Source organism: Nilaparvata lugens, unplaced genomic scaffold, assembly GCF_014356525.2.
Source record: "Nilaparvata lugens isolate BPH unplaced genomic scaffold, ASM1435652v1 scaffold5168, whole genome shotgun sequence".
NCBI classification, from domain to species: domain Eukaryota; kingdom Metazoa; phylum Arthropoda; class Insecta; order Hemiptera; family Delphacidae; genus Nilaparvata; species Nilaparvata lugens.
The window spans coordinates 1-22,627 of NW_024091060.1; the positions used below are offsets into that span (position 1 = coordinate 1).

The following is a 22,627-nucleotide window of genomic DNA, read 5'->3' on the forward strand; positions in this document are numbered from 1 at the left end:
GGATTCCCACAATATCAGTATCAGATTCAGTGAAAATATTTTAAAAGTAAATATTATTCTTATGAGTTGAATAGAAATACAAATTTCAGTACCATTTTTACTTTCCTTGCCCTATTACCAAGGTAAGGAAAGTATTACTTTCCAAAAAAATTAAGATACCCCAATTTCAAGTTTTCTATACGTTTCAAGGTCCCCTGAGTCCAAAACCAGGATTTTTGGGTGTTTGTCTGTGTGTGTATATGTCCGTGAACACGATAATTCCATTCCTAATCAACCGATTGACTTGAAATTTTAAACTTAAGGTCCTTATACCATGAGGATCCGACAATAAGAAATTCAATATAATTGAATTAAAAATGGCGGATAATTACTAAAAAACCATGTTTTTCACGGTTTTCTCGAAAACAGCTCTAACGATTTTCTTCAAATTTATACCATGGATAGCTATTTATAAGCCCTATTAACTGACATGAGTCTCATTTCTGAGAAAATTGCAGGAGCTCCGTAATATTCTTGGGAAAAATGGCGGATAATTACTAAAAAACCATAAAACCATGTTTTTCACGATTTTCTCAAAAATGACTTGACCGATTTTTTTTTAATTCATACCCTATATAGTTATTTATCAGCTCTATCAACTGGCATGAGTCTCCTTTCTGGGAAACTGATGGGGGGTCCACCCCATCCTTGAGAAATGGACTTTGTAACCTCCTTCTCGTGCATGATATGGAGTAGGTAGGTAGAGCAGTTCATAAAAAACACATAGTCGAGATATTTCATCTGTAGAACAGCTGTTTCGACGACTTTTAAAAAAATTGAAGTTGCTTTCCATGACGAAACACTATATAATAACTTTGTTGAAGTTCTGACACTGTGTTACTTGTAAATATTTGAAAAAACACTCACTTTTGTTGATGAAGCTCCTCTTCAGGAGTTAAATGCATTCCTCAATACTCCAACAAAAGTAAGTGTTTTTTCAAATATTTACAAGAAAACAGTGTCATAACTTCAACAAAGTTTTTAAAAAAATCATCGAATTTCACAATTTACACAAAAAAGTACTCTAAAAACAATTATATGTACACATATACAGCAGTCTGATCGTAGTTTCAAATATGTTGCCGCCAACGGTCATTATGTTATTCCCCTAAATTATTCTCGTTTAAGAATGGGGCTTACAGTTCAATGAGCAAGGAAAGTTGTGTGAGTGAGCCACACCAGATTTTTTGAATTATTCTATTACAACATATTTCAACATTCAAGAAAAGAGACAATATTCTCATGCGTTCTAATAGGTCTAATCACACTCGCTCGGTCGGAACACCCTGTATTATGTGATCCTATTTATATATTTAGTTTTAGCAACTCATTGCTGTATAAGGGTGGGCACACACCAGTTAGTCAAGACAAGACTAGTCACGATTAGTCACAATACTTCACATAGTTGCTTATGAAGCAACAAACACCGATTAGTCATTGCAATTAGACATGTCTTCATAAGCAACTATTGTGACTAAACGTGTCTTGTCTTGTCTTGACTAACTGGTGTGTGCCTAGCCTAAGATATTTTTTGTATTTTGAAACTTCGATGAAGAAATACTTTGTGAATAAATCAACTAAACCGATAAAAAACACGTTGATTCCAATTAGTTTTGTCAAGAAAGTATATCGATTGAAAAATGCATCCATTTAATTTGAAAGCCTGATGATTTTGTTCAGTTGCAATTTGAAAATCAAGATTATTTGGTTTCAATTAAAGCGATGTTTTCGGCAAACCGCATAGTTACTACTTTGGATGAAACTCTACGTTCATAGATCAAAGGCACGGTATTTACTGAATTATAAAAACTTCTTGCAAAGTTTCCAATCTTCTTATCCAAACTGATAGAATTACTCCACTAAAACTCGTTTCCGTAAGTTTTCAAATGTGCCTTTGTTGACCGAGCGAAGTGAGGTCTAAGATTCAAGTCGACGGTTTGGCATTTCTCTTAATGTTTAAATGTGTGATGTTTGTATGTTTGAAACATTGTTTGCTTTGCAATGTTTGCTTTAGGAGAGTTTCCCAAATTTAGTCTCCAGAACGTAATATCACCTCATAAGTATAAATTCAAGCATTAGCTTTGAATGAGTTTTAGAAATTTAGCCTGTAAAACGTAAACGTCATAAGTCTCAAGCTAAGAATTAGTTTTAGATGAGTCTCACAAATCTAGTCTTGAAATAGTATAATTACTCATCAGAGACAGTCATCACTCTAATGATGAGAGAACAATAGAACTTGAATTGGAAATTCAATTCTATATAATATATTACTTTTATTGACCGAGCGAAGTGAGGTCTAAGATTCAAGTCGACGGTTTGGCATTTCTCTTAATGTTTAAATGTTTATATGTTTGAATGTTCAAATGTTTATATGTTGCGCATTTACGACGAAACGCGGTAATAGATTTTCATGAAATTTGACAGGTATGTTCCTTTTTTAATTGCGCGTCGACGTATATACAAGTTTTTGGAAATTTTGCATTTCAAGGATAATATAAAAGGAAAAAGGAGCCTCCTTCATACGCCAATATTGGAGTAAAAATCAGACTATAGAATTATTCATCATAAATCAGCTGACAAGTGATTACACAGATGTGTGGAGAAGCCAGTCTATTGATGTATTTCCATAAGATCTACTTATAGTTTCAATCAGGAACTTGTGGATGAGAATACTGCGTGAGGTCTACAGTTCACAGAACTACTAGTATAGTGAGATTTACGTTATAAAGTCAGCATCTGATTATCATTGGTTTGCTAACCTTGTCTGTCATTAGACAAAGCTGATAGATCTATCATTTTATTCAGATTCCCCACCATAATCAAATTTCTTCTAGACTATAGAAATATGATGATCCACCTTAATATAATATTTCAATAATAACATTTGTTGACGAATCATGAAAAATATAGGCTACTATATTTTATGAATATAATATAGGCCTATATGAGAAATATTCAATGATAACATTTGTTGACGAATCATGAAAAATAAGCTTATAGGCTACTATATTTTATGAATATAATATAGGCCTATATGAGAAAGGATTGATCATTTCTGGCTCAACATTTTGTAAAATTACTCAAAAATTTCCAATTCGTAGAGGTTTGAGTGAAATATTTTTGTTGTTAATTAGTTTTAGAAGATCAAAATTTAAAATTTTCAGTTTAGTCATTAGTTTTGAATCGTAAATTGGACTTTTTGAAGTGAAAAGTGAAATCTATCCTCATTCTTTTTTTAAACTTTTATTTGTAAAAATTTGGGAGAAGACAGTTTTGGGCTATGCCTGTTGTCTTCCCCCAATCATATTTTAATTGTGATTTGTGATTGTGAATAAAAAAAATAAATAAATGAATTTTATCAGGAATAGGTACTGTACATTTTATGAGAAACACAATGATTTACCGAAATTATTATCTCATTGTACAGATGGAAATAAATTGGAATTTGCATTTGTTCAAATTCTAATGAATTAAATTATTATTATTAAACGAAAATCCCAATTGAATGCTGTAAATCACCCCGAAGACTTCTGCTACTGCAAATATTGAAAAAAGGGTAAACAGCTAGATGGAAAAAATATTTGTATAGTAGCAATCATCGAATTTCCATCTACCCCTCTTATCAATATTCGCAGTAGAAGTCTTCGGGGTGATTTACAGCATGTAATTGGATTTTTGTTTACTAATAATTATTCATTATCTCATTAATGAATTTTTTTATCACATCATGACTAATAAAATAGATTTGAGGAATAATTGGTCTTCAATATTAACAAGAGTCAACTATTAATCAAATAGATTAGATCAGTTAGACTGGGATAACTTGATCACACAGCTATCTACTATAGAAGACGATGGAGAAGGGAAAGTGACAAGGCCTCCCTATCATTTCACACTGAATTTATAACGTTAATCTCACTATAGGCTATAGTGAGGTCCACGTTATAATGGCAGTGGAGATAGATAGGAGAACAATGTTGCCGATCCTCTGTCTTGCCAATGCCTTCTATAGACGGTAGCTGATACAGGTTTATTAATGTAATATTAACTGTTCATTCTCGTTTGGAATAATCAATTATATTTTATTAAGCAAGAAATTATACTTTTCCTACAGTTACGTTGAAAAGTGGCCATTGCTGCACTGATTACAGAACGCAAAGAATCACTTTTCCGCTCTAGTGCGGGAAAAATTTTTCTGCACTCCAGATTTGCAACATGGCAACGCAAAATACTTAGTAGGTTATATGGAGCAACAGGCAGCAAAATCAAAATGAAGTTGGTAACAGTGACTGCTGTGGCTGCTATAGTGAGCAGAGGTGCAACGAAGCACAACGAGCTAATTATTATTCATTATATATTATAACCAAGGACAACGAGGACTTTAGGATTTTAGGATTAAGGTTTTATCAATAATAAAATTACACAGAAAAACATTTGATACATTTCAGGCAATTTACCCTAATTACCCACTTTTCATATTCAATGGTAACTGTAGGAAAAACTTAAAGTGAAATACGTGCGCAAAGTTCTTCTGCTGCACTCAAGAAACCATTCCGCCCTCGCCTACGGCTCGGGCGTAAACGTTTCTTTCGGTGCAGCAAACTGTCACTTTGCGCACTAGTTGCACAAATAACTATTTCAATAACTTCATGATTAAGATGAAATATTTTGTTAATTAATTATCAGTTCTACATTGTTAGTAGACGATCTGGAAACAGAGCAAAGCGAGAAAGAGATACGGTAGCGTTATTCGCTTTGTTGAATGATAGACAAGGATAGCAATATCAACTTTCTGTGAATGAATCAGCCAGGTTATTTATTATCCAATATTCGAATAGGCCTAGAATTTGATAATAGAGGAATGTTCGATAAATTACCGAAATTCTATTAATAGAAAAATGATAATTTACCACACTTGACTATCCTAGAAGTGTCTAGCTGATGCAGATTATGCCCCGCGGGTCCTATCTATCACTAGGCGTTACTATTATTATCTAGGATAGGACGGCATTCCTATACCGCATTTTCTATTCTATTCTATTCCCCAAGACAAGTCATCAGTGAACTTCTGAAAAAAATATTCATTTTATTAGCATAACAATCTTGTAGAACTCAAATCGATCAACGTTGAATCTAAGGCTTCAAATTCCTGAGTTATTTTTGAAAACTATTAAAGCAAATCACTGCCCCCAAATAGATTGCAAGGCAGCCTTCAAACTCATTCATCAAAGTACTTAATATTTATGAATGAATTTCGGTGAACCAAAGTATAGGCTTTGGATAATAGACACTGCTTTTCTTAGGATGAGATGTCAGGTTGGAAGAATGCATTATAAAAATGGTAACCGTCGGAGCACGAAATTGAAGATTACATGATAGTACAGGCATGGGAAATTTGAAATAATTGATTTTAAAACTACTTTATTGATCCATAAAATTATATCATACATAATACAAACTATTATAATATTATTTTATACTTATTATACATGAATATAAATTTACAGTAAATTTCAATTTATTCCACACTCATAAATATATAAACATAAATCAAATAAAGTTCAACATGACAATACAATCCAATCAAAATGTAATAATAATAGACGGTAAGTGAAAAAAATCACTGGCATAAGATGACTCTTGTTCGCAAGAGGGAGTAGGAGATAAGATTATGATACGCTTAACCTGATTTAAAATACTTATTAAGTGTATTTAGAACAAAAACCCAAGGTATATTACCAGTAAAAGAAATTGAATAATTATAATATTTAAAAATATCACTAACTCTCGAGAAAACATAAAATTCCATCTTAGAAAATGAGAACAAACAAAAATTAAAATACTATCACTCAACACATCTAAATAATTATTTATACTACATCTTACAAAATACATCTAATCACTTGGTAAACATTAATTACATACATCTAAAGTCATACAAATTTTTCCTGTTGTGATTATGATAATCTTATTCAAATAACAGTCTCCTAGAAGTTTACAATAAAAACAAAATAGGCTATACGAATATTCATTTATTCATTCTTTATTGATTCATACAATTAGTACATCATTAAAATGATAGGAAGATAAAAAATAAGATAGCCTTGTGCTATTCCTCTCCCTAATTTAGATAACGTTTAGCTCGAAATAGTCTAGTTGTTGTTCACTTCACAGAATTTTCAGTTCTTAGTATTTTAACAAAGTAGATTTTTAAATTTAGATTATTCAAAAACAAACATAAAAGAAATATTTCAAATTATTATCACTAAAATAGGAAATATTCACATTAAAGAAATAATTTTGAAGGACTAAAAACAAACTTAATTCTAAAAGCCTAAATATAAACACATTCTATCTACTGACACTTAACACATTTCTATCACATACTAACTATTTTCTATTACTTTATTTACTTAGTTTACTTTATTTTCTATTGCACATTAGTGTAGGTATGGTATAGTAGGCAGTCTTAATTTGATTCAAACTATACTACAATATTGAATATTGATTATGAAAATTAAAAATTCAAGATTTCAATTATATTAGAATTATTTTGAAACTTAATTGCAAACTCAATTAGCCCTAAACAAGTAAAGTTATCATTGAAATATTGTCTATATCATAATATACTTTTTACCTGAAATTCCTTTATTTTTGCTGGTAAATAGTTGAAATATGTTGGTGTAAAAAAGTTCAAACTTTCGGAAAGCTGAAAAGTTTAAATCTGTAGATCGAATTAACAACCTTCACCAACAACCACTAGACAAGGTGCTTCAGACAAAAAAATCATGGCCCGTTTTTTGGACATTATTGAATAGGTTTAAATCTATAGGTTTAATGGTTCATTAGATTTAATAAGTGTCCAAGGAACCGGGCATATGAGTTGTGAAGGAATACAGAGAAACTTGTGGATTTCAACTTGATGTGAACAAAATTAATTTTGGAAAGAGCTTGAGAAATATTAACAGTATTTCTTGCAAAATTGTGAGTTCGGAACTCACCTTTGAAGTAATCAGCACACAGGCAAGAACACCCAAAGACCACCAGTCCACAGCGTGGCTGTATCCGTTCTCAACGCTCAGGATTTCAGGAGCTAGAAACAAGTTGCATCAGTTACTATCAGTAATATTATAATTGCAATTATTTCATAATATTAAATACATAGTAAATAGAGGCTGAACATAACACATGAAAGTCGAAAGAAAAACAATGAACTTGAAATAGATTGAGTGAAATGATGAACAGAACAAAAGCGGCAATATTATTTATTCTTTATTGATTCATACAATAAGTACATCATCAAAATGATAGGGAGAGTAAAAATAGAGTAACCTTGTGCTATTCCTCTCCGAAATTTAGATAAAGTTACACATAGTCCGAAATAGGTTCGGACTACAAAGTCTTGTAGTTGTTCACTTCACAAAATTTTCAATCCTTAATTATTTTCATAAAGTATTTTTTTTAAATTAGATGCTTCAAAACCAAACATATAAGAAATATTTCACATTATTAACACTAACATTTCGAAATATTAAACAATAGTGTAAAGTCGGAGAATGAACGTATGAAAACAGAATGAAAAACAGAAATGAACCGCAAAAAACTTAATACAAATAATGACACAATTCACAAATTATATATAGGTTTTAATCAGTTCTTTAAAATTTCATCGTATCTGATCTCCTTGATCTTAAGACTGTGCAAAGGCTAAAAATAAACTTTTTACTCGTGATAGTTTTCAAAGTTTTTTGACTTGTATATCATCAAGCTATCAAAATGAAAAAGTTTTCTCAGGAAATTTTTTTTTTCTGACATTACTTTTTGAGATATGAGCACCTAAAGTTTAAATTTTGGGACAGAAAATTTCAAATTCGGTAAGAGATAAATCCATGAGATTTAGAGGATAGATTCTTCAAGGTATTGTTGATCTAGTAAAACAAAATTTTTCTGAAAATATCAATTTTCAATATAGTTATTCAATTTACTAAAAATAACCAAAAATGACTTTTAGTTGAGTTACTTTTGGTTATTTATGGTAAATTGAATAACTTTTACAAAAATTGATATTTTTATAAAATTTTTGTTTTACCAGATCAACAATACCATGAAGAACCTATCTTCTAAATCTCATGGATTTATATCGTACCGAATTTGAAATGTTCTGTCCCAAAAAATAAAACTTCAGTCGCTCTTATCTCAAAAAGTAATGATCGGAAAAAAATGTTTTCCTGAGAAAACTTTTTCATTTTGATAGCTTGATGATATACAAATCGAAAAACTTGGAAAAATATCACCAGTAGAAAGTTTATTTTTAGCCTTTGCACAGCCTTAATAATTATTGTGAATTCGGACTGGAACGTTTCAAGTAGAATTGAAGAAAGAATCAGTCTAATTATTTATCTTTCAGTGTTATGAATGAAATGGTTGAAATTTGGAAGATCAAGGCCCGGTTGCACAAAAGCGAGAAGGAATTAATAACGATTAAAATTTAACCGGCTCTTGTGCAACCAGGACCAATAGTTCCAAGTCGATTGGCCGATGTTTATGGTCAATCATGCTCTTTGTAGCTGGAATTCAATATGGAAGGATACGAGATATAATATTATAATAAATTCGAATAGAGAGAAGAGTTTGTTTGTAAATTGATTTCAAAGTCATTTTCATCTTCTCACCCATATATTGAAGAGTTCCACATATTGTTGAAGTCCTCTTATTGTAGGGTAGCCATTTTGCCAGACCAAAGTCAATGAGTTGAGTATGGCCCTCTTCGTCTAGAAGAACATTTTCCAGCTTCAAATCTCGATAAATAACACCCGAATTGTGTAAAAAATCTGTAAAAAATAAAGTTTGGTTAGTAAATGTAAAACTTTATGCAAAAATGTTTAATTATTATATTTTGATGCGGAATTCCCAATTTCACAGTTGCTTTCAATGAGTATCGCAGGAAAAATAAAGTTCAAGAAAAAGCTAAAAAGCTTATTTAAAACGATAAAAAATTACCCACGAGAACAAAGTAAGTACGAGACTAGACAAGAGAAATAATTTTCAAAAAAAGCTCATTTGAAACTATAAAAAATTACTGTTAAGCTGCGTTTATACCAAAGTTATTAACAAAATGATAATAACTTAATCTTTATACATTCTATTAGATTGAATATACTTATCATACACATGATGAACATATGAGTTTGTCAAGCACCGCTCAATCTGATAGAATCTATAAGGATTAAGTTATTAACATTTTGTTAATAACTTTGTTGTTAACACAGCTTAACCTATCCCACAAGCAATACTTTAATTTTGTTATTCTTAAATTCGAATTCATATAATCCACTGAATAATTCGAATTTATTTCAATTGAAAATATTCATAGTGCTTTTAAACTCGGATGTGTTGACAAATTATACAATTGTCTCTAATAGTTTAACGTGATTTCCGTAGCTTGTACATTAAACGATCTTGTCAGAAAATATTCTGACAGATTACAACAGAATTAGTACAATAAATTACTGTTTTCACTCGGACAAAATAATATTCATCCCAGAATGCAGTTGAATACCCAATAATTGGATATTTCAATTAAAATCAACCAGAGGGACTCCAGAAAGCCACCAGTGGTGAACTTCAGTAAAGTAAGCTGGGACACCAGGATTAGCAATGGGAAGTAAGTTATTGTATGATTCACTAAGAAATAAGAAAAATATAATTTATTTTATATTAATAATAAATATACATATCATTCATAGAATTAATTTCTAATTCAAGTTCTATTATGCTCTCACCATCAGAGTGAGGTGATATGATAAGGTCCGGTTGCACAAGAGAAGGTTAAATTTTAACCGTGATTAATTTCACGAGATCCAATCAGAGAAGGCCTTTTTGATGAGACGGCTTCTCTGGTTGGTTCTCGAGGAATTGATCACTATTAAAATTTAGCCGCTTTCGTGCAACCGGCACTACATGTTTTACATCTCATCTAAAGCTAAAGCTTAGATTAATACTTATGAGGTGATATTGAGTTCTATAGTGAGGTCCACAATATAATGGTTTGATTAATATTGGTGTTGCTATCACTGTCTATCATTCGACAAAGCGGATAACGCTATCCTTTTCTAGTCCTTTGCCAGATCGTTTTTTAACAACCTGGAAATACAATTACTTAACAAAACATTCAATCTATATCATGAAAATTTGTCATTCAATTATTGAAAAATACATTATATTTGACGAATAAAATATGATTGGTCATTACAAAGACGTCTTTAATCAGCACTTAATCATGGTTAAATATTTCATAAAATGTTATATTCAATTGAGCCACAAAAAATATTTGAAATTGGATTATTTGAAGTTCGATCCAATAAATGAGATGAGGAAATACACAAAATTTAAATTTATCTATCTACATATTTATATAGATCACTGGTTCCCAATAAAGTTGTGTTCCCAAAAAAGAAGAATGAACCGTTATAATATTACATCAGATATACCGGTATCAGCTATCCACTATAGAAGGCAGTGGCAAGGCAGAGAATCGGCAACGTTGTTCTCCCACATTTCTCCACTGCCATTATAAAGTGATCTTTACTATAGAGACTAATAATAATATTCGTATGGCTTTTATTGATGGGGAGTTCCTGACGGAAGTGCCACCTCGCCCGAATATATCATTTGAGCCGTCAATGGGCCTTACGACTGTCATACTTTAGCCGGGACCGACAGTTTAACGTGGCCATCTGATAGCACAGGAGTGATCTGTTCAAAAACTTTTGGCTATATAAGCGTGGTTTGAACCTGGGATCTCTAGGCTGCTACGCAAACACTCTATCCACTAGACCACGGATCACTCGCCACTATAGAGACTGAATTTGGGGAAACTCACCTAAAGCTAATGCTATTTCGGCAACATAAATAGCGACAAGTTCTTCTGGTAACGAGCCGTACACTTGACAAAGAGATAGAAGTTCTCCACCGCTTACAAAGTTACTAACTGAAACAGAGAGAAGAGTTCATCAATGACGTTTTGATATTAAAAATGTATTAATACTTTATACACCGAAGAGGTTTACACGTTTAATTTTATATTACGTGGCCATTCTTGCATCGATTTTTTTTTAAATTTTACACAGTTTACAAAGTAGGTTCTGAAAATATTCTGGGAGTTCAAGGTTTTAACAGTTCGACAACTTTTCATAAAAAATTTGGTACTATATATTATAAAAAATAAAAATTTATTTGAACTCGAGAATCTCTTTTGGGCTTGCGCCCCACGCGAGACATTTTCCAATTTGTCAGAATGGACTTGAATGTGTGTAGGAGACAGTTTTCTTATATTTCCAATAAATTAATAAACCACATTCCCTTAAATATTCTTGAAAAAACAAACATTAACCAAAGGCTTGGATCAGACATAGAAATGGATAATAGCAAATAAAATCGAGGAAAAAATTGTTTTAAATAAATTAATTTTCGTCTACTCCATGGTTGCAGTTGACTTACCTACCTCTTACCTTCTCTTCTTCTTCATTCTCCTTCTCTTCGTCTTCTTTTTTATTCTTGGCCTTTTCCGTCTTTTCTTCTTCCGTTCCTTTATTTTAGTATCCTCTTATTATTAAGTAGGTACTAGTTTTTTCTGTATTTTTTTTCAAGAAATTTGTTTGGATCATTTTTGTTGAAAAATATTTTTGAAAAAACATTATATTGCACCTCACACCTGCGCACAGGGTTTCTTTGCAGGTGTAGATTCTTATATATATTTTTTTGTCTTGAAAGTGTTGTATATATATTTTTTGAGAATCAATAAAATTTGAATTTGAATCAATAAAATTTGAACATTGAAAATTTTACCGATTCACTTACTACTTTCATGAGTTATTATCTGATTTGTTAACTACGTTGCGGTAGTCTTGCCTCATTTGATGGTACCAGGAATGGATCAAGCAGTCTTCCAACAAGATGGTGCTCCACCTCATTTCGCAAATCATGTCAAGCCATTACCAAATGACAAACTTCATGGCCGTTGGATTGGTCGTGGAAGTGATTTTTTTAGATTGGCCACCCCGATCATCAGATTTAACTGTTTGTGACTTCTTTTTATGGGGTGACTTGGAGGAAAAAGTTTATACCCATAGCTTCAATAATGATGGAACTAAAACGATCAATAGAAGAGGTACTTCTCCGGATACCGCGGAATTTCATTGTGAGAGCTTCAAATCATTTCTTAAGCGCTTTTATCAGTGTGTTGCTGTGGATGGGTTAAGGTTTTTAATGTTTTTCATTAGGCCTTGTTCTAGTTTTTTTATTCAAAAGTTATATTGCCTCTAGAGTGCAACAATAAAAATATTTTATAAAACCAAAATCACTTTATTAAAGTATCGTTTTTCAATATGCCGCCATCAGTAGCGGCTCGTGATCTTTTAGCTTGGGGGTTCAACCTCATGATCTATTGGGGAGAAAGGTCAAGAGGATATAGAGCATAATCAAGCGTAAAGGTAATCAATAATAATTTTAAGGAATTACCCTCAAAGATTAAGCATATTTTCTACAAATATAGATTTTTTTGTCCTGTTCATATTTTTCTTGTTTGATTTTTACTTCGGGAGTTGGTCTACCATCATGTTTTATTTTACACCTATCCTCAATATTAATAATGTTTGTATTTAACAAATACTGAACCTTATTCATATTTATTCATCAAAATGCTGTTAGGGTAACACAATAAATTATAATCACACTCTCACTAAAATAAAATGGACAAACTAGAAATACTCACGAATACACGAAACACACTAGAAATTACTATATTCTTCTACATACAAAAACAATTTATATAACGAAAAATGCAGTGAAATCTATCTGTAATCTAACTGTATACAGTATATACCCGAAACCATATCGTATAACCTCAAAACTGTCACACTTAGGCTACTCCTTGTTTACCGCTTTTTTACTGCCACCAAATTTAAATTTATTGGTTATAAGCAAGTTCAAGATGGCACTGTATCCGTATCACGAATACTCACGATTCATTCCGAGGTTTACCGAATGCTTCACTTGCCTCGGCTAGGTTCGGCTATACTCGGATGAACTCGTGCAAACTTGGTTCAGACAGGATTGTGAACCAGATTCATGCTAGCGAACCGATTCCCCCTCCCGTTCTACTACCTTACCAGCCCTGTTTTTGGGTTCACATCGGGGAATGAACACTGCCTTCCACCACCACCCGTCTCATCATGCCATTCGGTGCTGTTTCAAGCAAGCCATCCCGGGCTCTCAAGCACCGGCCGCAAAACATCAACGTTAAGTTTACGTAGATGAAAAATGTTGTGATGTAAATTCATGAATATAAAATAAAAATATAATTATTTGAGTTGTAAATTCATCATTGTAAAGGGAGTTGATTCAATTATGGAGGTTCAATGATCCATTGAACACATAGGACGAGCCGCCACTGGCCGCCATTTTGTTTCTACGAAGGTTAGGGAGTTGGAATTTTCCCAGAATATGTGTAGAGCCTACTTTGTAAATTGTGTATAATTTGAAAAAGTTCGGTGCATGAATGGGCAAGTAATATAAAATCAAATGTGTGAACCTCTTCGTGGGACACGGTATAAATAAGCTTGCCTCAGCAGAACAATGAATTCAAACCGTGCTAGAATTTTACTGATGTTTGTGCAGTACCTACTAAAAGGTAGTAGACAATAATATCATGAAGAAAAGATGACATTTCGTTATAAAAATTGGGACATAAACTACCTATACAATAGGATATCTTCTTATGCTATATTTTCTCTATGATAATATTGATTCAAATGAAAATAAATGGACAAAATGTATTATTCTTTAAATCTGGTTTGCAGTGTTTGAAAAGAAACCTTTTCCTCCACCTACTGTCTAAAGTACTTACTTTACTCCCTGAAACATAATACTAAAGTGTCCCTTTTTCGCTCTCGGTAGTAAAAAACAGAAAAACTCCCTAGGGAGGAAAAGTGACTCCATTTAAATAACATGGGAAGCATCTCTATTTTAAAAACTTACATTATAATAGGTTAGAAGGTCTAAGCTCAGGTGAGAAAGCATAAAGAGGTGTCTGTCATTGAGTCAACTGAATTCAATACCACAACCAGAAATTTGATCAACTCATGAATATTTATGTTTGTATGATATTATTCTATTCTTAATATTAGTAGACGATAAGAATTTATACCATTTTAAAATATTTTATTCTATTCAAAATACCAATATTTTGATCTGCAATTCAAATCTGAACCGCGTGATCTGGAGTCAGCCATTTTTGGTAGACCCAGCTGATATAATTGTTACAACTTTTGCCGATAGATAGCGCAATCGGCAGTGCCAATCAGACGACGTTTTTTAGGTTTTAGATTTAGGTTATGTTGTTAGGAATCATTGTCACCAATATGTAAGTTATTAGAATGATTTATTTGCAGTTCTATAAAAAAATGTATATGGAGGAAAAATGTTGTGTACATCATGAGCGAAAAATACTTTTTCTCCCTCAGGAAAATTGCTGCCCTCGGCTTCGCCTCGGGCTTCAAACTTTTTCCCACAGGGAGAAAAAGTTGTACTTTTCACTCTAGATATACAAATAACTATTATAAAACCAAAATCACTTTTTTAAAGTATCGTTTTTCAATATGCCGCCATTTTGTTTCTACGAAGGTTAGGGAGTTGGAATTTTCCCAGAATATGTGTAGAGCCTACTTTGTAAATTGTGTATAATTTGAAAAAGTTCGGTGCATAAATGGGCAAGTAATATTAAATCATACGTGTGAACCTCTTCGTGGGACACGGTATAAATAAGGTTGCTTCAACAGCAGAACAATGAATTCAAACCGTGCTAAAATTTTACTGATGTTTGTGCAGTACCTACTAAAAGGTAGTAGACAATAATATCATGAAGAAAAGATGACATTTCGTTATAAGAATTGGGACATAAACGACCTATACCATGGAATATCTTCTTAAGCTATATTTTCTCTATGATAATATTGATTCAAATTAAAATAAATGGACAAAATGTATTATTCTTTAAATCTGGTGTGCAATGTTTTAAAAAACCTTTTTCGATATCTTTGGGCAGTATTCATATACAATGTAATGCTTTCTGAAGAATAAAATATCATTTATTTTCATTCGAAAAACACTTGATTGAATATCACTAAATAAAATTTGACATGGACACGATTTGGAATTCCCGATTGCGATAATTTGCATAATAAGAGCATACATATCAAATTTAATAGGAAATAATCATCGAAAAATGGGGAAAAATCATGTACTATGAACATAGATGTAATTATGTTAATGCTGTTTGTCAAATTCCAGATTCATCATTATACAGGGTGATTATGAAAGGACTTTACAACTTTGATAGTACATAACTATTGATTGCAATTACTTACAGAATTGAGAAAGGTGTCATTTTGTTACAAAACACTTCAAGTTTAAAGTGTGGTGAGTTACTTTGGTTCAATTTGAAAGCCGTTGGTGGAAAATAATTGCTAAGCAATGATCACTTCTTTAAGTAAGAGGAAATTTAAATTTCAGATACTTTTGCTCATGAGATGTTGTGATATCTATCCATAATGAAAACACTAGGCTTTTGTCAAAACTATCACTTATTTATTGTAAAATTTACAAACATTATACAACACCAATGGTGTCATCTTCAGTGTGAGAAATTCAAAAGTGTTAGGAAACTCCTAACCTACAATTTCAAAGTTTTGAATTTATCACACTGAAGATGAACAATAAGTGATATTTTTGACAACAACCTAGTGCTTTCATTATGGTAGGTTGGAAGTGACCTGATAAATTATTAATAGTGCATAGAATAAATCAGTTGAACATTAAAAACAGTTGGTTCATGAAAAGATGAGTGAAAAAACTACAAATAACACAAACCTATAAATAATTTCTTCCTGGTTTGCCAGAAATAAGGACAGTTGACGATGAAAGGATTATGCCCGCACATGGATTGTATCCGTACTTCATCTTTCACTTGTTGTATCGCATTTTCAGATATTATCTGTGAACAAAAAGGATTAATTTATAATCAAACAATTACTACTGTAAGAATTTTAGAATTATTGTCAACGTTTATAATGAAATCAATTCTACTAGCAGTTCTGTGAACAGTAGACCTCACGCAGTATTCTCATCCAACGCGCAATTAAAAAAGGAACATACCTGTCAAATTTCAACTAAACAAGCTTGAAGATAATCGATCCCACTAAGCTTCATATGCTACCAAGAAGATAGTGGCAAGACAGAGAATCGGCAAGGCTGTTCTCCTATCTTTCTCCACTGCCATTATACTATGTATCTCACTATGGTACAATTTTACATATCTTTTTATGTACTCAATCATTGTGTATAAAAGGTTTGGTACAGTAAAAGATTAATAGTTAATTAAATAAAAAAATTGAGTAACTCAAGTGGGAATACCGTACAATAAGAGATGTAGGCTCTATGAATTCACTTATAACTGAGCTCAATGATAGTAGTATTTAGGAGCGTACAGACTTATGCGCCACGGACACACGTATTTCACTTCTCATCAGATGATGATAGCTTATCATATCTGTATCTTAAATCTGTATCTTAATATTTCTCTACAAATACAGATATAACTAGTAGTTCTGTGAACAATATTCTCATCCACAAGTACCTGATTGAAACTATAGACCTTATGGAAATACAGCAATAGACTGGCTTCTTCACACATCTGTGTAATCACTTGTCAGCTGATTTATGATGAATAATTATTCTATAGTCTGATTTTTACTCTAATATTGGCGTATGAAGGAGGCTCTTTTTTCCTTTTATATTATCCTTTAAATGCAAAATTTCCAAAAACCTTATATGTACGTCGACGCGCAATTAAAAAAGGAACATACCTGTCAAATTTCATGAAAATCTATTACCGCGTTTCGCCGTCAATGCGCAACATATAAACATTTAAACATTTCAACATTTCAACATATAAACATTTAAACATTAAGAGAAATGCCAAACCGTCAACTTGAATCTTAGACCTCACTTCGCTCGGTCGAAAAGTAACTTGTGTTGCAGTGATGAATAGATAGATAAATTTATTTACTTTCACACTTTATATAAACGTTGCAAGTGTTGTGGCGAAAATGAGGCAATAAGAGCTCCTACTTTTACCACAATAGGGTTAACAATATTTGTTCTACTAAACAATATTTAGGCTTGTATTACATTCGGCCACCAGTGGGTCGGCAAGTGTCCAAGCGAGTCGCGGGGCATTAGTTGTTATTGCGCACATCACACTAGGGTCGCCAGCCGAGACACCATATTTTGGCGGCCGGCTTGTGTCTGACTCGTGTCACTAATGCTGGTGTCCAACTCGGGCCACCAATCCTGGTGTCTGAGCTTGCTTTAGACACGGCCGCCATGGTTGCTCTCAGTCGACTCACTGGTGGCCGAAAGTAGTATACGCCTTAAAGAAAGACTCTCCAAAGCGGCTTCGCTAAGACCGTCTTACAAATCATTTAGAAATACGGTCATCAATAATTTTCATTTCCTGAGTAGTTTGTGAAGGTGATACCATAGAGAAACAATAGCGTAAGTAGATATCCCATGGTATAGGACGTTTAAGTCGCAACTTTTACTGTTATCTCAAGCCGATGTACCAAGCACTATTTTTAATTCAGGCCTTTTCCCAAGTTATAATAGTAAATTTAATACGCAATAGACTAGAGCCATTATTGTGAGTTAGCGAAATAAATTATTTTCTCTCTCTATTATGAACGACCATGACTTCGAGTTTCCCATGATAGATATTAAAAAATTGTGGCTCTGAGTCGTCGAGGAATGTAGATTATGGAATTATCTCTAAAACTTAGCCTTCCTGTCGCGACATAGATGCGATAAGTTGGAAAACAGCAAGCATTGAAATATAACAAACTACCGATTTTGCAGTTACTATTTGGTCCAAAGGCTCTAGAAGCCACGCGACGATTGGTCAAATTGATTCCCTTTGCCCAATAGGAAGACTGTTTCTAAATACAGTAGGGCCAATTCCCCAGCCGCGAGACCAGATACGTTTCGGAGGACTTTGCTAGAGCACTACGAGAGTAAAGATGTAGTCATTATGTTTCGCCGTTTTTGGGTAGTTTATATCATTAGTTAATGTAGGAGCTAGTTTTTTCTATTAAAGTTTAAATTTTCTAGTAGTGCCATGTCCTGAAAAGTTTAATTGTTTCTTCATCATGTACGAATAATTGTTTCTTCAAATAACCGCTAAGCGGTTCATGTGTGTCCCCAAACCAACTTCATGTACCACCCCTTTGGTTCCGCAATTTTATGTAACACCGCTTCAAGAGACACCCGTTTCAGACGACAGGTCTAGGACGTAAGAGGACGTCGCCGTCAAGCCAAATTCAACCGGTAAAAATTCACCGCCAAAGACAAGGTACTGTAACCCCGACGATAAAGCAACGTACAGACCAACGAAAGTGCAGTGTAGTTGAAACAAAGGTTCATTCGAGAATGTCAATCAAAAGTGGGGATTCAAACTATATATGAAATGGGTTTATATGGGTTACTATCGACGAAATTTGGGTTCACGGCTTTTCTTTCGTTTTGAGTTAATTTCTTGAAATGTGGCATTTGTTTTGTTTATTTTATGACTGATATTGTTTGGTTTTGTGATGTATTGCTATCTAAACGAAGGATAGTAATGCGCCCCCAAATCAGATGAAGAATGTCAACAAAGTAACATGAAATTGTTGTTTCTGTTGTTCGCTTTTAGTTGCCAATTTTTATTGAGCTGTTTGTATTTTTCAATTATTTCAAATTGTAGTGTTATTCTATAGTATAAACCTATTAAATCAGGCATGCAAGATTAATTGAAGTATTCTTGACTCTAGCCCGTTCACCTGCATGATGGTATGACTCAGGTATTTTCTAGATGTGTCTGCCTATTTCTAAATTCTCAATTTTATTCAAAATTATCTCTTTATCATCTTTTAAAAAAGTCAGGCACACCGATTACTGTCGATTATTGTCGATTTTTACTGTTTTGACCGGTAAGAGTGTATAAACGGCACAGTATGGTAGACTACGAGCGTCACACAGCTTCACGGGAAGGAACTATGTGGACTATCGGCTTGAGATAACGGAAAAAGTTGCGACATAAACGTCCTATACCATGGGATATCTACTTACGCTATGTTTCTCTACGGTGATAATCAGTATAAATAATTTTCTCTAGAATCATTATCACTTTTGAAAGCAAAATGCATCACTTATATCAAGGGATGAATAGATGATGAAGTATACTTGGGTGGCTCGTTGGCGTAAGTGATAGCTCGCCGGTCTAATAATCAAGAGAGCTCGAGTTCGAATCTCGACCGGGGCCAAAAGTTTTTAACCACAGTACAATCACAAAATACGTCCACCCCGTCTTTCGGAGGAGACGATAAGCCGTCGATCACGACTACCTAAAAAGTAGTCGTCATCTCTCACCATCATTCTTCCCATCATTACCACGCACAAACCTAAGAGTTTATCTGGGCATCACCAGTGGCGGCGCTTCCATAAGAACGTATTGGCAAAACAACGCAAGCCGGCGGCGCTAGACTGGCTAGGAGCAATGCATTGATATACTGAGCAAGTGGGCCAGTATATGATGAGCTGGCCCATTGCACGTTGATTCACACTTTTCTCGCTCAGACTGCTGAGCGCTAGTATAGCTTTGTTTACATGCCAGCCATCATGTGAAAATATGTGAATTGCATCCGTATTGGCAACTGGTTTTTTTATTATTTTATAAAGAGTTAATAAGTTAATACATTCAACTAGTTTTGTGATAATATTTGCATAGGCTGCTTAGCAATAATCCAACTGTAGTGATTGCGGTTGTGAATTTAAAGGCGTGAGTTTATTGTGAAGTGCTCTATCAGTTTGTGGTGATCTTGATTTAAATGAGGTTAGGTCTACTTTGAAACTCCGCCATGCCAGTCGCAAGCCCGGGGCCTTATCTTGCAAGCGATAGGGAAGGAGGAGCGGGAGGAGATACACCTCGTTAAAAATCCGGGGTCCATCTGGCTCTGGATGGTAGCACCCTGTAAGGGCCCCTGCCCAGGGTCACGGGTGAAAACCGGCCAACGGTCTCGAAGGCGGATGAGGAGAAATCCCAACGGCGGAGAGGGCGGAAGAGCCTAGGGAGTTAACCTGAATTAAATCCAGGGTAGGTGACGCTCTGAAAGCTGTGGTGAAAGCAGGTGCCTAGGAGATGGCGACTCCAAACAAATGACCCTGGTGTGACCCTTTGATCGAAGTGTTAACTGCTCTTCACCGTAAAAAGAAACTTGTTCAGAAAACTCAAACAATGCCTCGGATTTCGGACTGGATTAAAGGAAATGAAACTGGAAATAGAAACAAGAAACGATTATCCAACAACTGGCGGCAAAAATTCCAGAGAAGAGACGATTGGAGGCATTGGGTTGAGGAGGCCAAGGTCCACCCAGGACTGTAGAGCCAACTAAAGTAAGTAAAGTGAAGTAAGTAAGGTCTACTTTGACAAGTCTTTTGGTGAGTTGCATATTATGTTGTTTCAATTTAGTTTATAGAATAATAAAGTTTAGTTTAGTTTTTTAGAAGAATGGGCTGCGAGGGTGGTCTTGCTAACTAACAATGGCAACGAGGTAGCTAATCGAATTCACTCAATCGAAAAACATCAAACTCATCTTCTTGCCTCCAATTAGAATAATAAAGTTTAGTTTAGTTTACTTTAAACGTGAACTGAAGTTTAGTTTATAGACTACCTGCGTAACAACTTGTAATATAGAAAAGTTGAATATGCTTTATAAAGCACCCCCAACAATTCCCACCACTGGCCCACCCAACTGTTCAGGTCAAGCGCCACCACTGGGCATCACCCTCATTATTATTAAATGAGTATGTTTATATCATAGAGAAAAGATAGTATAAGGAGGTATCCCATGGTACAGGGCTTTATGGCCCAAATTTCACTGTTATTTCAAGTTGATTGTTGTCGATTATTACTGTCTTGGCCGGATGAGTGTATGAACTGCAGAGTTTAAGAGACTACCAGCGTCACATAGCTTCACAAAAAAGAGCTACGGGAACTATCTGCCTGACTTAACAGTGAAATTTTGAAACATAAAAGCCCTATGCCATGTGGTATCTTCTCATGTTTATTTATTTATTTATTCGTTGATATAATTACAAATCATATATGAATATGATCGGGATAGAACAACAGGCAAAGCCCTGTTACATTTTATCTTGGTTCATCTACTTACCCTAGCTTTGGATAGGACTTTCATAGCGTAAACTTCATCATTATCAACCTTCAAAACTTTGAACACTCTTCCAAAAGCGCCTTTGGCAATGGTTCCAACAAGCTGAAAAAAGACAGAAATTTAATAGTCAGTTACATCACATGTGAATGCAAACGCAAAATGTCTTAGATGGAGATCAAATTTGAATAAGGTGGGTCGTCCACTAGAACCGTTTTCGGCCGAACTAGCATCGGCCGAAAACTACCGAACGCGACCGAACGATCCCCCAACAAAGAAAGGAATAGATGCTCATCCATTGCAACAGGTACGGCCGTCTCCGGCCGATCAATTTTTCAATCCGAATTGAATGGGATTTTCTGGTTCTATCCGGCCGAACTAACTAGTCGAGCTGAGACAACAAAGTGTTCCTAACTAAAATTGTTTCACAGTCTTGTTTTGGTTTTGTTTTTGAAGTTGATCTGTTTTATAAAGTTGTAACCCGTGTTATCGGATGGGCACGTTAAACTTTCGGTCCCGGCTGAAGTATGACAGTCGTAAGGCCCATTGACGGCTTAAATTATATATTCAGGCTTAAAACTTTTTATCATGCAGATTTCCTATTATGCAGAGTTACTACCAAAATGAAACACTCTTTATTATGAAAAGTTCTCACTAAGATTACATGCCCAGCGAAAAAATAATATCTCATAAGTAGTTACTGAACTTCAAAGACATTACCATATCATGGAAAAAATTGAATTTGTTGATATGCCAATTTTCTGACTTGATTCTTGAAGTTCTACTTTACATGTACTTATCAGGTTATGTGATTCTTAAATTATGTTGCAACATTGAACAAGATTTATTATCTGTACTATTGTGTAAGATATCTAAATCTAATAAAAGCAGCTCTTATTGTCAAAGCCACTAGTTTACTATTTGTGATACAAGTTTCTGTTGTTACACCATCATCAGTCTCTAGTTATGAACTGGAAGTTTAAACATTAGTAGCAGAACACTATAGTGTAGATGGAGCCCTAGGATTGACCAATGAATGTTGAGCTCCTACTGTCTAGTCTCGGCCGATGGCAGTAGAGCTCAACCTTCATTGGTCGACAGCTAATGGCCAATAGTAAAGCTTCACACACTCTATATTCTGCTGCACAATATACAAACTTCAATTTCACTAGGAATTGATATATATATTAACAACTTTTTTATCGAGATTAGTATATCCAATTATTGTACTAATAAAGCAGTGGTTTTGACAATATCAGTCGTTTGTATTC

The 22,627-nt window shown here is 33.9% G+C and overlaps 1 protein-coding gene across 1 annotated transcript; it reads right to left on the minus strand.

The window, feature by feature from the left end:
* Positions 1-7,040: 7,040 nt before the first annotated feature.
* LOC111043851 (serine/threonine-protein kinase S6KL) lies at positions 7,041-21,461 on the minus strand (the record flags this gene model as incomplete). The annotated part of the gene is given in 5 exon segments (XM_039444648.1): positions 7,041-7,132; positions 8,712-8,870; positions 10,922-11,029; positions 15,967-16,090; positions 21,360-21,461. Coding segments are annotated over 5 exon segments (585 nt in total), but the record flags the coding sequence as incomplete, so codon positions are not given.
* Positions 21,462-22,627: the final 1,166 nt, after the last annotated feature.